This window comes from Heptranchias perlo, chromosome 12 (assembly GCF_035084215.1).
Source record: "Heptranchias perlo isolate sHepPer1 chromosome 12, sHepPer1.hap1, whole genome shotgun sequence".
In the NCBI taxonomy this organism is placed as follows: domain Eukaryota; kingdom Metazoa; phylum Chordata; class Chondrichthyes; order Hexanchiformes; family Hexanchidae; genus Heptranchias; species Heptranchias perlo.
Window position 1 is genome coordinate 20,414,971 of NC_090336.1, and position 16,989 is coordinate 20,431,959.

At 43.1% G+C, this 16,989-nt stretch overlaps 1 protein-coding gene across 2 annotated transcripts in view; it reads left to right on the forward strand.

Moving 5' to 3' along the window:
* Nucleotides 1–6,906: 6,906 nt before the first annotated feature.
* The window catches only part of ptprja (protein tyrosine phosphatase receptor type Ja), a 158,724-nt gene continuing 148,641 nt past the window's right edge, over nucleotides 6,907–16,989 (forward strand). The window contains exon 1 of one of the 2 annotated variants that reach the window (XM_067993731.1): nucleotides 6,907–7,322. In XM_067993731.1, coding sequence (XP_067849832.1) covers nucleotides 7,257–7,322 — 66 coding nt within the window. In that variant the 5' untranslated portion in view covers nucleotides 6,907–7,256. The remainder of the gene's footprint in view (nucleotides 7,323–16,989) is intronic. The other variant, XM_067993730.1, reaches the window with a different exon arrangement.

A 16,989-nucleotide genomic window follows, 5' to 3' on the forward strand; every position in this document is an offset into this window, starting at 1 on the left:
CCATATGTTTGCGTAGTCAGCAGGTTTGCATGGTCTTAGCAATGTAGAGTCTTTGATGTGATTCAAGGACTGGTCTGAATGTCTCCATGTTTATGGCAGATCAATATAGGTAACGAGCTTAGCCAAAGTTGAAAGACATTCCAGGTTGGGAGATAAGGAACAGGAGGAACAGGGAAGAACATTCCAAGTTGGAAGGTGAGGACGTATCCCCTTTGATGTCTAACAGCAACATGGTCAGCACATGATTATCTATGATTGGCCGGAAATAACGTAACCTCGCATGGCAACCTGTGCCCGGCTTATGATTGGTGTTGACTCTTGTGTTAATGATGTTCCAACCCCTATTGATTTGTATAAAGGTATGAGTTTTTGTCTTTGTCTTTGTCTCCTTATTCTGTTAGAATCGTTCGGATTCTCTCAGGAATCCGAATTGAAGCTACAGACTAAGACCTGCTATTAAAGTTGTGATGAACTTTATAATGTATTCGACTTCAGTTTTTACTGAACCAGACTGAGGGGAAAGAATCCAGATCGTCACTAGCAATACAAAAATTCAGCACAGGCAAAGAAAAAACAATTTTTGCCATATCCCTCATAGTTACTTAAAAGTAACAGATTTATTTGAAATAGTTAAATCAGCATATCATCAATCCAGGTAATCCCCTGTCTACCTTTGGGCTTCCGTAGGGTTTGAAATAAGGACAGATGCAATAGTGATCCAGTTTTTTCTTGTGAATGTGGAATGTGCTGCTGGGTGGGATAAGTACTTTCCAAATCTATCAATACTGCAAACTGCACTTTATGTACTTTAGGATATAACTAAAACTTAAGCAATGACAAGTATTCACGCCAGACAAGTGCCAGGCAATGACCATCTCCAGCAAGAGAGAGTCTAACCAACTCCCCTTGACATTCAACGGCATTACCATCGCCGAATCCCCCACCATCAACATCCTGGGGGTCACCATCGACCAGGAACTTGACTGGACCAGCCATATAAATACTGTGGCTATAAGAGCAGGTCAGAGGCTGGGTATTCTGCGGTGAGTGACTCACCTCCTGACTCCCCAAAGCCTTTCCATCATCTACAAGGCACAAGTCAGGAGTGTGATGGAATACACTCCACTTGCCTGGATGAGTGCAGCTCCAACAACACTCAAGAAGCTCGACACCATCCAGGACAAAGCAGCCCGCTTGATTGGCACCCCATCCACCTCCCTAAACATTCACTCCCTTCACCACCGCGCACTGTGGCTGCAGTGTGTACCATCCACAGGATGCACTGCAGCAACTAGCCAAGGCTTCTTCGACAGCACCTCCCAAACCCACGACCTCTACCACCTAGAAGGACAAGGGCAGTAGGCACATGGGAACAACACCACCTGCCGTTCCCCTCCAAGTCGGCTCCATCCCGACTTGGAAATATATCGCCGTTCCTTCATCGTCACTGGGTCAAAATCCTGGAAGTCCCTTCCTAACAGCACTTTGGGAGAACCATCACCACACGGACTGCAGCAGTTCAAGAAGGCGGCTCACCACCACCTTCTCAACAGCAATTAGGGATGGGCAATAAATGCTGGCCTTGCCAGCGACGCCCACATCCCATGAACGAATAAAAAAATAAATGACAAGCTTGTGTCCCACTGCACTTTCAGTCTAACGCCTTAGTCTTCACTAGTCATAAGAAAGAACTTCTATTTATAAAGCTCATTTCACATCCTCTGGGTGTCCCAAAATGCTTCACAGTCAATGAATTACTTATGAACTGTAGTCACTGTTATGTAGGTAAACTGGCAGCCAATTTAGAATCATAGAATCATGCAGCACAGGAGGCGGCCATTCGGCCCATCGGCCCTCTTTAAAGAGCTATCTAATTAGTCCCATAACCCTGCAAATTTTTCCTTATCTAGTTTCTATTCAGTTCCCTTTTGAAAGTTACCGTTGAGTCTGCTTCCACCACCCTTTCAGGCAGTGCATTCCAGATCATAACTCGCTGCATAAGTGTTTCTCCTCATTCTCCCCCCTGGATTTTTTGCCAATTATATTAAATCTGTGTCCTCTGGTTATCGACCCTCCTGCCAGTGGAAAGTTCCTCCCTATCTACTCTATCAAAACCTCTCATGATTTTGAACACCTCTATTAAATCTCTCCTTAACCTTCTCTGAGCAAAGAACAATCCCATCTTCTCCAGTCTCTCCACATAAATGAAGCCTCTCATCCCTGGTACCATTCTAGTAAATTTGCATAAAGTAAAACCCCCAAAACAGCAATGAAATGAATGGCCAGTTAATCTTATTTTTGGTGGTGTTGGGCGAGAAAGGAATGTTGGCTAAAACGAAGAATAAGGCCTATATTCACGACTTTTTTTTGAGCTGCCAGCTTTCTTGAAGCTGTTGGTCAGTTTAAGCTGATTACATTGGCATTTTTGATTATGATTTACTGACTACCGCCCCATCTCCAACCTCCCTTTTCTCTCCAAAGTCCTTGAACTTGTAGTTGCCTCCCAAATCTGTGCCCATTTTTCTCGCAACTCCATGTTTGAACTTCTTCAATCAGGTTTCTGCCTGTCACAGCACTGAAAATGCCCTTATCAAAGTCACAAATGGATCCATTGTGACTGTGATCATGGTGCACTATTCCTCCTCATCCTTATTGACCTGTCTACAGCTTTTGACATGGTAGTGAACACAGCATCTTCCTCCAACTTCTCTCCTACACTATACAGCTGAGTGGGAATGCCCTCGCCTGGTCCCATTCTTATATATCCAGTTATAGCCAGAGAAACTCCTGCAATGGTTTCTCTTCCTGTTCCTATGCCGTTACCTCTGGAGTCCCCCACGCATCTATCCTTGGCCTCCTCCTATTTCACATCTACATGCTATCCCTTGGCAACATCATCCGAAAACGCAACATCAGATTCTATATGTACACTGGTGACACCCAGCTCTACCTCCACCACCTCCCTTCACCACTCCACTGCCTCTGATTTGTTATGCAGCTTGTCCGACATCCAGTTTTGGATGTGCAGAAATTTCCTCCAGTTAAACATTGTGAAGGCCAAACCCATTGTCTTCGGTCCCCGCCACAAACTGTTCCCTAGCCATTGACTCCATCCCCCTCCCTGTCCACTGTCTGAGGCTGAAACAGATTGTTCACAACCTTGGCGTCCTATTTGGCTTCTGACCCTATATTCTCTCCATCACCAAGACTACCGATTTGCATCTTCGTAATATCGCCATCCCTACCTCAGCTCATCTGCTGCTGAAACCCTCATCCATGCTTTTGTTACCTCCAGACTCGATTCCAATGCTTTCCTGGCCAGCCTCCCACCTTCTACACTCTGTAAACTTCAGCTCATCCAGAACTCCGCTGCCCATATCCTAAGACCCGTTCACCCATCTCCCCTGTGCTCGCTGACCTACATTGGCTCCCGGTCTGGCAACGCCTCAAATTTAAAAGGTTGGGAACTAAATATTCCAGGGTACTTGACTTTTAGAATCTGTCTTCACAGTAGAAGACTCAAAAAACATACCAGAAATAAAGGGGAACCAAGGGTCTAATGAGAGTAAGGAACTTAGAGCAATTAAGATTAGTAAAGAGAAAGTACTGGAGAAATTAATGGGACTAAAAGCTGACAAATCCCCTGGACCTGATGGCCTACAGCCTAGGGTTCTAAAAGAGGTGGCTGTAGAGATAGTGGATGCATTGGTTATGATCTTCCAGAATTCCCTAGATTCTAGAACAGTCCCATTGGATTGGAAGGTAGCAAATGTAACACCGCTATTCAAGAAATGAGGGAGAGAGAAAACGGGGAACTATAGGCCAGCTAGCCTGACATCAGTGGTAGGAAAAATGCTAGAATCTATTGTTAAGGACCTAGTAACAGGGCACTTATTAAATCATAATATGATAAAGCAGAGTCAACACAGTTTTATGAAAGAGAAATTGTTTTTGACAAATCTATTAGAGTTTTTTTTGAAGGTGTAACTACCAGGATAGATAAGGTGAGAATGGATGTAGTATATTTGGATTTTCAAAAGGCATTCAATAAGGTGCCACATAAAAGGTTATTACACAAGATTAAGGCTCATGGAATTGGGGGTAATATATTAGCATGGATTGAGGATTGGTTAACGGACAGAAAACAGAGAGTAGGAACAAACGGGTCATTTTCGGGTTGGCAGATTGTAACTAGTAGGGTGCCACAAGGATCGGTGCTTGGGCCTCGGCTATTTACAACATATATCAATGAATTAGATGAAGGGACCGAGTGCAATTTATCCAAGTTTGTTGACAATACAAAGCTAGGTGGGAAAGTAAGCTGTGAGGAGAACGCAAAGAGGCTGCAAAGGGATATAGACAGGTTAAGTGAGTGGGTGACAAGGTGGCAGATGGAATATAATGTGGTGAAATGTGAAATTATCCACTTTGGTAGGAAGAACAGAAAAGCAGAATATTTTTTTAAATGTGAGACACTAAGAAATGTTGGTATTCAGCGGGATTTGGGTGACCTGGTACACCAATCACAGAACGTCAACATGCAGGTACAGCAAGCAATTAGGAAGGCAAATGGTATATTAGCCTTTATTGCAAGGGGGTTGGAGTATAAGAGTAAGGAGGTCTTGCTGTAATTATATAGGGCTCTGGTGAGAACACATCTGGAGTACTGCATACAGTTTTGGTCTTCTCACCCAAGGAAGGATATACTTGCCTTAGAGGAGGTGCAATGAAAGTTCACTAGATTGATTCCTGGGATAAGAGGGTTGTCCTACGAGCAGATATTGAGTAGAATAGGCCTCTATTTGCTGGAGTTTAGAAGAATGAGAGCTGATCTTATTGAAACATATAAAATTCTTAGAGGGCTTGACAGGGTAGATGCTGTTTCTCCAGACTGAAGAGTCGAGAACAAGGGGTCATAATCTCAAGATAAGGGGTCAGCCATTTAGGGCCAAGATGAGGAAGAATTTCTTCACTCAGAAGGTTGTGAATCTTTGGAATTCTTTACCTCAGGGCTTTGGATGCTCAGTCATTGAATATATTAAAGGCAATAGATTTTTGGACACTAAGGGAATTAAGGGATATGGCGGGAAAGTGGAGATGAGGTAGAAGATGAGCCAAGATCTTATTGAATAGCGGAGCAGGCTCAAGGGGCCGTATGGACTACTCCTGCTCCTATTTCTTATGTTCTTAAAATTCTCATTCAAGTGTTCAAATCTTTCCATGGCCTTGCCCCTCCCTATCTCTCCAACCTCCTCCAGCCGTACAACCCTCTGAGATCTCTGTGTTTCTCCAATTCTGGCCTCTTGTGAATCTCCGATTTCCATCGCCCTACCCTTGGCGGCCATGTCTTCAGCTGCCTGGGCCCTAAACTCTGGAATTCCCTCCCTAAACCTCTGCCTCTCCATCTCTCTCGCCTCCTTTAATTACATTGGATAGAATTACAGTCCAACTGGTTTATGCCGGTGTTTATGCTCCACACTAGCCTTCTCCCATCCTACTTCATCTAACCCTATCAGCATATCCTCCTATTCCTTTCTCCCTCATGTACTTATGTAACTTCCCCTTAAATGTATCTATGCTATTTGCCTTAATTACTCTGTAGTAGCAAGTTCCACACTCTAACCACTCTCTGGGTAAAAAGGTTTCTCCTGAATTCCTTAGAATAGATAGAATCATAGAAGTTTACAACATGGAAACAGGCCCTTCGGCCCAACATGTCCATGTCGCCCAGTTTATACCACTAAGCTAGTCCCAATTGCCTGCACTTGGCCCATATCCCTCTATACCCATCTTACCCATGTAACTGTCCAAATGCTTTTTAAAAGACAAAATTGTACCCGCCTCTACTACTGCCTCTGGCAGCTCGTTCCAGACACTCACCACCCTTTGAGTGAAAAAATTGCCCCTCTGCACCCTTTTGTATTTCTCCCCTCTCACCTTAAATCTATGTCCCCTCGTTATAGACTCCCCTACCTTTGGGAAAAGATTTTGACTATCTACCTTATCTATGCCCCTCATTATTTTATAGACTTCTATAAGATCACCCCTAAACCTCCTACTCTCCAGGGAAAAAAGTCTCAGCCTATCCAACCTCTCCCTATAAGTCGAACCATCAAGTCCCGGTAGCATCCTAGTAAATCTTTTCTGCACTCTTTCTAGTTTAATAATATCCTTTCTATAATAGGGTGACCAGAACTGTACACAGTATTCCAAGTGTGGCCTTACTAATGTCTTGTACAACTTCAACAAGACATCCCAACTCCTGCATTCAATGTTCTGACCAATGAAACCAAGCATGCTGAATGCCTTCTTCACCACCCTATCCACCTGTGACTCCACTTTCAAGGAGCTATGAACCTGTACTCCCAGATCTCTTTGTTCTATAACTCTCCCCAACGCCCTACCATTAACGGAGTAGGTCCTGGCCCGATTCGATCTACCAAAATGCATCACCTCACATTTATCTAAATTAAACTCCATCTGCCATTCATCGGCCCACTGGCCCAATTTATCAAGATCCCGTTGCAATCCTAGATAACCTTTTTCACTGTCCACAATGCCACCAATCTTGGTGTCATCTGCAAACTTACTAACCATGCCTCCTAAATTCTCATCCAAATCATTATTGGATTTATTAGTGACTATCTTATATTTTATGACCTCTAGGTTTGGATTCCCCACACTCCTTGAAGCCTGTCTCTTTCTGTCCTAAAATCTCTATTTGTAGCTCTTTGTGAAATTTTGTCTGATAAAATTCCTACAGAGCGCCTTGGATAAAATGCAAGCTGTTTTTGTTGATGATTTACACCGTGCTTCAGGTGAATCCGTTTATTTACTATACAGTTCAATAATTGGGAAAGACTTGGATCTGAATACTTTACCTCATACTGCCGCTTGTTGATGAAGTTTCAGGTAAATTTGAGCTCCCCGTTTACGAGCCCGGCGTTGATGCACTGGAGTTTCTGTGCTGCTTGAACTTACAGCAGGTCAGCGCTCTGCCGGAATGGGTCTCTGACGTTTCAGAGATCGGGCCCCACCCTCTCTTTAATTAAACTTTCTTCCTTCTAGCCTAGGTCAGAATCTAAACATACTCGGAGTACACCGCGGGCTTCGGCTGAGAGTTTATGAAAAGCAAGAGACATTTTTGTTACTTTTTTAAAAAAGTTAAGAAAGTCGGCGCAGTGAATGTCGTGAGCTGAAACACGGAAAGAAAAAGGTGGAATAAAGGTTTCTGAAGAGTTGGTGAAGTTTCCTGGATGGGAATGGAGCCTAGTTGGCGGAATGCTGTATTGTTACTGGTGGGCAGCGTCCTCCTTTTACAGGTAAGGACACTCTCTGGGCAGTAAACCATGATTTCCAGGGCCCCTCCGGGTAAGCGGGGGGGTGGCGGTGAGGTAGCTCGCTGTGTTGGAGCTGGGGGATGCACAGGCTGCTCTGTGCACCTGTCGAGCGAAGCCAGAGAGTTGTTGCCGCCTCTCTCGCTGGGAGAAGGGTTGTGCATGCAGAGACTACCCCTGGATGTACGGGTTTTTGCCTGCGAATTATATATCATTGTTGTGCTCTCTAGTGTAACGTTTAGTCGTCTCCAGGGTCCTAAAGCCGAGGGATCGCTAACTTGTTTACCAATTAATTCGACTACTGTATTATAGATGACGGTTTAAAAAAAGTGCATTGAAATCTTCAAATTTGGTTTTACGGGTATAATTTAAAAATCCCGGGTATAGATCTGACAATGTGATGTTCTGATCTGTGTAAACAGACCTGCACTCTTTGGTCAGTAACTTCTATCTATGTTTAACATTAATGAATATATAAGTGCATGGACAGCAGCCAGGATTTAAGAAAAAAAGACTTTTAGAATACTACATATTCAAAATGTGAATGAAGATGTGTAATATTGTGAAATGTTCCTCTCTGCTTCACTGGAATCTTTCAATAATCGTCACTTTCTTTTACTATGATTCCCAACATCCAGAAATAATGCCTTGGGGTTACCCATTACGCTATTATCCATCACCGGCATCTCCACATCATATTTTAAACTACATATAAAATCATAGAAAGGTTACAGCATGGAAGGAGGCCATTTGGCCCATTGAGTCTGCGCCGGCTCTATGCAACAGCAATCCAGCTACTCCCATTCTCCCGCCCTATCCCCGTAGCCCTGCAAATTTTTTCCTATCAAGTACTTATCCAGTTCCCTTTTGAAGGCCGTGATTGAATCTGTCTCCACAATCCCCTCGGGCAGTGCATTCCCGATCCTAACCATTTGCTGTGTGTAAAAAAAAAAGTTTTTCCTCATGTCGCCTTTGGTTCTTTTGCCAATCATATTAAATCTTTGTCCTCTGGTTTTTGACCCTTCCACCAATGGGAACGGTTTCTCTCTATCTACTCTGTCGAGACCCTCCATGATTTTGAATATCTCTATCAAATCTCCTTGCAACAGTCCCTGTTCCAAGGAGAACAACTCCAGCTTCTCCAGTCTATCCACATAACTAAAGTCCCTCATCCCTGGAATCATTCTAGTAAATTTCTTCTGCACCCTCTCTAAGGCCTTCACATCTTTGTGGTTGGTTCACTTCCATCTACAGAACTATTGTCTCAATATGAATTCCAACATAATTCTGGGGAATCTGATGTTCTACTTCTCAGGAATAATTTCCTATCTAGTTTCTGCTCCAGTAAAGCAGGAGACAGGGAGCAGAAAGGTCCTTGGTGATTTCTGGAACAGGGTGTTAAATAACTGTAAACCTGTATCTGTGCTAGTGTCTCTGACGTGCTGTGAATGATGACTGTGTAAAATTTGAATGACTGACTGTCAAGATATACCCTGAGGATCTAATGAAATATTCACACTTAACGTCTGAAATTAATTGTTTACGTTTTTTTTTAACAAGTAGAATTCATGAAGAATTCCTGAAGAAAAAGCACATTAAGTTTTGTTTTCTATTCTGTCATTTTTATATATATATATATATATCTTTATGAATCATTGTGTTTCTTAAGGTTTTAATGGCGGCTTTCGCTGTGGGAAGAGTACAAGTACAGCTGAAAGGCAGTCTGAATATACAAACTCCTTATCAGGAGTCAGAATACACAAACGCGTTATCATGTTCATGGGTAATGGTCCATAACCCAGTTATAACTAACTGCTTCAAAATGCATCTAGTGGGGTCGGGTGCTTTCCCCCACCCCCCCCCCCCCCTTTTTTTTGCATAAACAGATTTGAGAATACTGAGTGTGTTTTCATTAGAAGAACTTCAGTAACCCAACACAGGCACTGGCTGATGCCATGTCACATTTACAATTGACGATGAGTCGAGCTCGAAGTCGGCTCTCTTTGATTAATAGTTTGGTTTGTAAAATAAACCTTTGCTACAATGGTTTACTTAATTTTTTTTAACTGCAGTTTCACGTGACCACTAAGTCAGTTTCAGTCTCTGGCCCAGTTTCTGCAAAGTATTGTACACTTCAGTTTGTCGTCTTGACAGCTTGTTTTCTGAATAAAACGACAGCAAGGGAATAATTATTATTTTGCAGTCAAGATCTGAGAATTCAGCACCAAGTTCTGAAGTTAGTCAGTAAATTGGATGTTAAGATTATTTAGTTAAAAATAGCTGCTTCTGTTTATTTGGGCTCTGTGTCGAGAAATACTAGAAGTTAATCCCTAAACAAATGGTCAGGTTTGGTATAGATATAGTATTACTACAATTTCTGGCTTCACTTCTACACTAGAAGTTGAAAAACTCAAGAGCTGGTCAATGTTAGATATTAGGGTAGGTGTTCCTCTGACATTTTCTCTCTTGTTTCTTAGGCTACAGTATTCTGTCCTATGCCTCCTTCCACCTTCCTGCATTCTCACGGTGTTCAAATCAAGGCCCATCACACCATCTCTTATTCCTAGGATCTCAAAGCTGTGGAACTCCTTACTTCCCTCAGTCTGCCATTCCAGCTCTGAACTGCAAGCTTTCAAAATTCAAGCTTGGGATCCCCTAATCATTACTTCCTAATTTACCTTATCATTGCTCCTCCTCTATTTAACCTGCAGCGATGTCCTGCTGTATAGGTTTAGGCCCTCCACTTTGGTTTGTCAAAAAATTAAAAAAATTGCAGAACTTGTTCAGTCTCAACTCAATGAAAGCAGGTTGGATATTAATTTATTGAATTGCATTCACAAGAGTTGACTTGTAGAAACTGACAGTCAACATGTGGAAATGGGAAAATTTTTGTTTAAAGCATGTTCTTGAATCTCACCAAACTACACGCTGTCCATGTTCAAAAGGGTAGTTTGGCAACCTGCTCCCAGGTCATAGCTATTGTATGTTAACTTGAAGATAAATGGCAGTGACCTGGAGTGAATCTCCATGAGATGTCAGTTTTTTCTCCCTTTTCTTCCTGTGGGAGATGCTTAGGCAACACTCAGCACCTCACCAAAACAGTATAACTGAGATTGGGAACCCAGCATGCCACTTTTCATAAGAGGGAGCTTAGGGGCTACTACTCTGGTACCTCATCCACTGTTTTGTTCTCGCTGCTCTTGCCTCACTAGTTCATCTCATCCTTTCTTGAAGTTGCTGATTCTTGTTTGAGATGGTTCTTCAGGCACTAAGTGGTTATTCTGCATACGTGAGTCTTGACAATTGGTGTCAGCAGGCAATTCGACCATGCGACCAGGTCTGATTTTGTCCTTATTCGCCAAAGGCACCTTCTAGCAGGAGCCACTGCATAGCCTGGGACAGAAAGTTTCATTCTTTTTATGTCTCTAAGGACATACGTATGTTATCAGAAGTGAAGACGTTTCTTGATGGTTGGCAGATGTCATGTTTTGGCCTTCTAGGAAGGGAAGGATGAAATACATTCAGTTGTTTATGGAGGACTATTTAAAAAAGGAGGGAGAGAAAAAACATGGAATTACAGACCAGTTAGCCTAACATCAGTAGTGGGGAAAATGCTAGAGTCCATTATAAAAGATGTGATAACAGAACACTTGGAGGGCATTAATGGGATTGGACAAAGTCAGCATGCGTTTATGAAAGGGAAATCATACTTCACAAATCTACTGGAGTTTTTTGAGGATGTAACTTGTAGAATGGATAGGGGAGAACCAGTGGATGTGGTGTATTTGGATTTTCAGAAGGTCCCACACGAGGTTAGTGTGCAAAATTAAAACGCATGGGATTGGGGGGAATATACTGGCATGGATTGAGAATTGGTTGACAGACAGGAAACAGAGAGTAGGAATAAACGGGTTTTTTTCCAGGTGGCAGGCAGTGACTAGTGGGGTACTGCAGGGATCAGTGCTTGGGCCCCAGCTATTCACAATATATATCAATGACTTGGATGAGGGAACTGAATGTAACATTTCCAAGTTTGCAGATGACACAAAGCTGGGGGTGGAATGTGAGTTGTGAGGAGGATGCAAAGAGGCTCCAATGTGATTTAGACAAGTTGGGTGAGTGGGCAAAAACATGGCAGATACAATATAATGTGGATAAAGGTGAGGTTATCCACTTTGGTTGTAAAAACAGAAAGACACATTATTATCTGAATGGTGATAGATTGGGAAAAGGGGAGGTGCAACGAGACCTGAGTGTTCTAGTACACCAGTCACTGAAAGTAAGCATTCAGGTGCAGCAAGCAGTTAGGAAGGCGAATGATATATTGGCCTCATTGCAAGAGGATTTGAATACAGGAGCAGGGATGTCTTACTGCAGTTATACAGGGCCTTGGTGAGACCACATCTGGAGTATTGTGTGCAGTTTTGGTCTCCTTATCTGAGGAAGGATGTCCTTGCCATGGAGGGAGTGCAACAAAGGTTTACCAGAATGATTCCTGGGATGGCAGGACTGACGTATGAGGAGAGATTGGGTCGACTAGGCCTATATTCACTAGAGTTTAGAAGAATGAGAGGTGACCTCATTGAAACATATAAAATTCTAACAGGACCAGACAGACTAGATGCAGGGAGGATGTTCCCGATGGCTGGGGAGTCCAGAACCAGGGGTCACGGTCTCAGGATACGGGGAATGCCATTTAGAACTGAGATGAGGAGAAATTTCTTCACTCAGAGGGTGGTGAACCTGTGGAATTCTCTACCACAGAAGGCAGGGGAGGCCAAGTCATTAGATATATTCAAGAAGGAGATAGATATATTTCTTAATGCTCAAGGGATCAATGGATATGGGGAAATAGTGGGAACAGGGGACTGAGTTAGATGATCAGCCATGATCATTTTGAATGGCGGAGCAGGCCTGAATGGCCTACTCTTGCTCCTATTTTCTATGTTTCTATGAGTCAGCCCCTCCCTCTAAAGTTCAGAGATTTCTACCTGTGTACTTCATCTAAGTTAAAATGGGGCACTGCAGCTCTGTGTCTCTTCTCACCTCAAACCATGTTCAATGGTGTCCGTGTACATTAGTTAAATTGGTCACTGGCCGGCATGCATCCTTTTAATAACACCAAGTTCAGCTTTTTGTGTTGCAACCGACAAGTTTCATTTTTCTCAAAGGACAGAAATTTCTTACTGGCTAGCAACTCTCTCACACATATGGTTTATTAGCTTGCTGACACTCAACTATCTAGGTTTACAGATAAAGAATAGGCATTTGGGTGAGATATTGGAAATAGGAAAAATATTTGTGGTCTGATAGATCATTCTTTGTATCTCTCTATATCCTCTCTGTCAAGAAGCATCTCACTATCTCCTAATTTATTTTTCCCAGGGCCTCAAAACTATGAAACCCTTTTCCCTTCTCTAAAGTCTACAGGCTTTTAAAACCAAAGTATTGCTGCTACCAGCTTTCACACTGGTAGATTCTGCAACTAGATTATGCCAGCTAGTTAGGTGGTTAGCCCTATGTGGTGGAAGGGTTTTGGTGATGAGAGAGGCACCCATGCCCACCGGACGCGAGTATCCCTCTGGATGTCAACCCAGAATTTAGAGCTGGAGCTCCGGCCTCCACTCACCACCACTGCCTGTAGTGGGGCTTGAACTCTACACCTACAGACGCAGGCAGGAAGGCTAACCAGCAAGCCAAAGGCTTGCTCCTGACAATCAACATCTGGCTTTTGTAAACTACAACTGACAGATGGTTTAATGTGGACAACGTTTGCGTACTTATGTTATTGTAGGAGCATTAGACTTCTCTCCTATGATTTGGTTGTTTTGATGTATCAAGGACAACTAGTCAGCCTACCCCTGAGGCTCAGCTCCACATGCACATGCCTGCTATTTTATTCTTTTATGAACCTCTTGCCTCAGGTTTGTCAGAACGTCCTTTGATTTCCTGTTTCATAGGGACAATATGGAAACTAATGACAGTTTCCATTTCTCATCAAGGCTTTTACGGAGTAGAACATCCCATCGTTCTTCAGAATTGGCAGTAAGAACTGAGCCAAAGATACTGTCAAAGTAGTAAGCTTTAAGGAGGCTTTGAAGGTGGAAAGAGATTTAGTAAGGGGACGAGGCTTTTGAGAGTGGAGGCAAGATGACTGATGCTGTGCTACCAATGGTGGAGGGAAGTACTGTTAACGTGTACATTGCCTAAATTAAAATGGGCCACTGTAGCTCTGTGTAGGAAAAACCTTGAAGGAACATTCAGCTGGCTAGTGTTGGAAGAATGAAGGGTGTGAGCTGGGATGTAGGGCTGGATGAGATTGCAGAGGTACACTTCGGAGGAATTTTCAAGCAAGAGGGATTTTGAAGTTGATACAGTGAACGTCTGGGAGCCACTGGAGGCCAACATGGGTAAAGGAGATAGGTGAGCATGATGTTGTGCAAATTTTTGTTCCTTAAAAAAAATAGTATATAAGTCATGGATGAGTTGAAGTGTGTTGAGGGTGGAACTCAAGGACCCAGTTGACTCTGCAGGTGAATAAGGCAAGGATGAGGGTTTCAGCAGCAGTATGGGTTAGGTAGAGATGGAGTTGGGTGACATTGTGGAGATGGAAGCAGGTAGTTTTGTTGATGGACTGGATGTGAAGTTTGAAGGTCAGGTCAGGGTGAAGTAGGACACCAAAGTTGTGCACGGTCAGGTTTAGCTTGAGTGAGAATCCAGGAAGGATGGCACTAAAACACAAAAGTAGTCATTTTAACCCTGCTCGCCCAGCAGAAACCAGGGTGGGGGGGCGAGAAAGAGACAAGTATGGGCTGAAACTTCTCCACAATGTGGCTGAAGCCTTTCTGTGATTGACTGAGAGGAGGTCGCTTTCCTCATGGTGAGTTCCCGATCCATGCCATCTCCACACGATGGAATATTGTGGGCTCCCATGCAGAGTTACTCCCCATCCCAGTCTCAAGTAGATGCTCAGAGGTCGTGGCAAAGGCCTGGGAGAAAGTCCATTTTTGTCTTATCACCAGGGAGAGGAAATGAGGAAGGGCAGAAAGTTCAGAATTTTTTTTTAAGTTCTATGAATCAGTTACAGGTACGATAGATAGCATTGTCCCTAAGCTGCCTCTCACGCATCAGCTGGCCCATATCTGTCTTTCTTTATAAATGAGAATGCAGCACACAATGGGTGGTGGTCTTTCAATTTTTGATACTTCCTCCTTAATTGACTTATTTGAGAGCTGTACCTTCATCAATTTAATCACCATCCTTGTAAAAGCCTCATGAGGCTTGTCTGGTATTTTGGTGAGACGACTTCCAGTAGAAAATTGGTCAGTGGTATTTATAGGTTGGTACTAAACCTTCAGTAACAGAAATGCCTTTCACTACAGGCCCCCTCTGCGGCCTATGTTAACCAGTTTTCCTCCCATTGGAAGGCTAATCAACTACTCTTGGTAACTGGGGTCTCTTTGGAGTCAAAGTGCCTAGGTGACATGCCTGGCAATGGAAGTTAGGAACAAAGTCAACACTCTGTAGCACTCAGTAATCTGATAACTGAATCAGGCAGGTTCACAGTTAATGATTTACCAGTCAGCCTGGCTCACTAATAAAATCTGAAGAAATAGACCTGTCATCAGGGGCTGGGGTTCTTCCCAAATGGCTTCAGATAACCATGCAAGTTAATCACTGAACAGGTAGGGTGTTCTTAGCTGGACAAGCAGCGGAAAGCTTGCCAATGGTTTTAGTTGGTTGATCTCCAGCAGTACCCCTGTGCACACTCGGAGTCAATAAACCTTCCCTCTGCAAACTTGCGTCTAAACTCTCTGGGTCCAGCTAAGTGGGGTGTGTCCTTATGGGGAGAGTGTCAGCACTGAATATCAGGCAAACAGAAATACTTCCAATGCAGATTTCTTAGGAGCTTGGTTTGGAGACTGTTAAATATGGTGATGGGTTTGGCATGTGCCAGATACCTGGCTAACTACAGGTACCTCGTAGATTTGGTAGCCTATCACAGTTTGGTTTGCCCCAAGACCAGATGTAAACATGCTCAATCCTATTAAATAGAATGAGCTTTAACGCTTATATAAAAAAAAATAAAAGCAGAAAATGTTAGAAATACAGGGCAGGTCTGTCAGCATCTGAAAGATAACAGTCAAGATAATGGTTACAACAGGACCCTTCATCAAAACTTTTCTCCCCCGTCTGTATCTTAACTTCTGCTTCTTAAGTATTTACAAGGATGGTGATTAAATTGACGAGTTCTATAATTTTATATATAAACCATTTGATGTGAGTTATAGGCTGGAATCTAATTGTGCAAGAGGGGCAATTCGGATGGTTTGTATGTAGAATAATAGTCTGTGACCCAGTCATGGATGTTAATCTTTTACATAAAATGCTTTCTGTCTTTCTCATGAGGCTTGTCTGGTATTTTGGTGAGACAGCTACAATGGAGGGTCTCTGACATACTGCCAGCCCACCAGTGGAAAATTGGTGGTATTTATAGGTTGGTGGTTGGGTTGTGAACTTTTTATAAATCTCATATGAACCACATGGGATTAAATAGGGTGAAAAGGGGAAGTGTGAAGTACAGCTCTCATTGCTACAGTGCTGGGTGCAAAACTAAAATCTCCTAAAAACAGCCTGGCCAGTTCTAATCATTGCAGAAATATGTTAAGAAAAGGATGGGTGGAGCCCATTAGCCTGAGCCTTTACCGTTGGTGTGTTTCAAATTTGTTCCTGTTGCTGGAAGTTGTTTTTTTTTCTCTCTCTTTTTCTTTCAGTTTCCTCCCCTCCTTTCCTGAAGGCATTGACTTGCTGGTGTACAGTTCCACAGGTGCTGCCAGCCCTCCAGTACCTCAGCCAAGTTGTTATTGTGACTCTAGACAGTGAATGGTGACAGGATATTCAATCATGGAGGATATCACAACTGAACCCAAGCAGATCCTTGCCTGACCTGGATAATGATCAGAGTCAGGAACCCCTTTCTTAATTCAGAACCCCTGAGGCTAATTGTAATGCCTCCAGTATCCTGGCTGGGATCAGCTAACTCAGCACAGACCATGGATGCTAACCTTCTGTTCTTGATGGTGTTAAGCTTGCAACCCCTAATAATTTCCTGCAACCTGCGATAACGCAAGAGCCTAGTTATTTCAAACCCAACAGGGGTGAAATAACTACACGGTGCAGTGGCAGGCAGAATGTATAAGGTGCTTGTGACAAAATGTAATGAAAGAATTCTTTGGAAAAAGGCCTTTATAGCGCCTTTAATGTAGTTAAAAGTCCCATGGCACTTCACAGGAGCATTATCAAACAAAATTTGACACACAGCCACATAAGAATATATTAGGACAGGTGACAAAAAGCTTGCTCAAAAGGGTAGGTTTTAAGAAGCATCTTAAGAGAGGAGAGAGAGGTAGAGAGGCAGAGATGTTTAAGGAGGGAATTCCAGAGCTTAGGGCCTAGGCAGCTGAAGGTACGGCAGCCAAAGGTGGAGCAATTAAAATTGGGGATGCACAAGAGGCAAGAATTGAAGGAGTGCAGAGATCTCGTAGGGTTGGAAGAGGGGTGAGACCATGGAGAGATTTGAAAACAAGGATGAGAATTTTAAAATCGTGGCATTCCCAGACCGGAAGCCAATGTATGTCAGCGAGCACAAGGA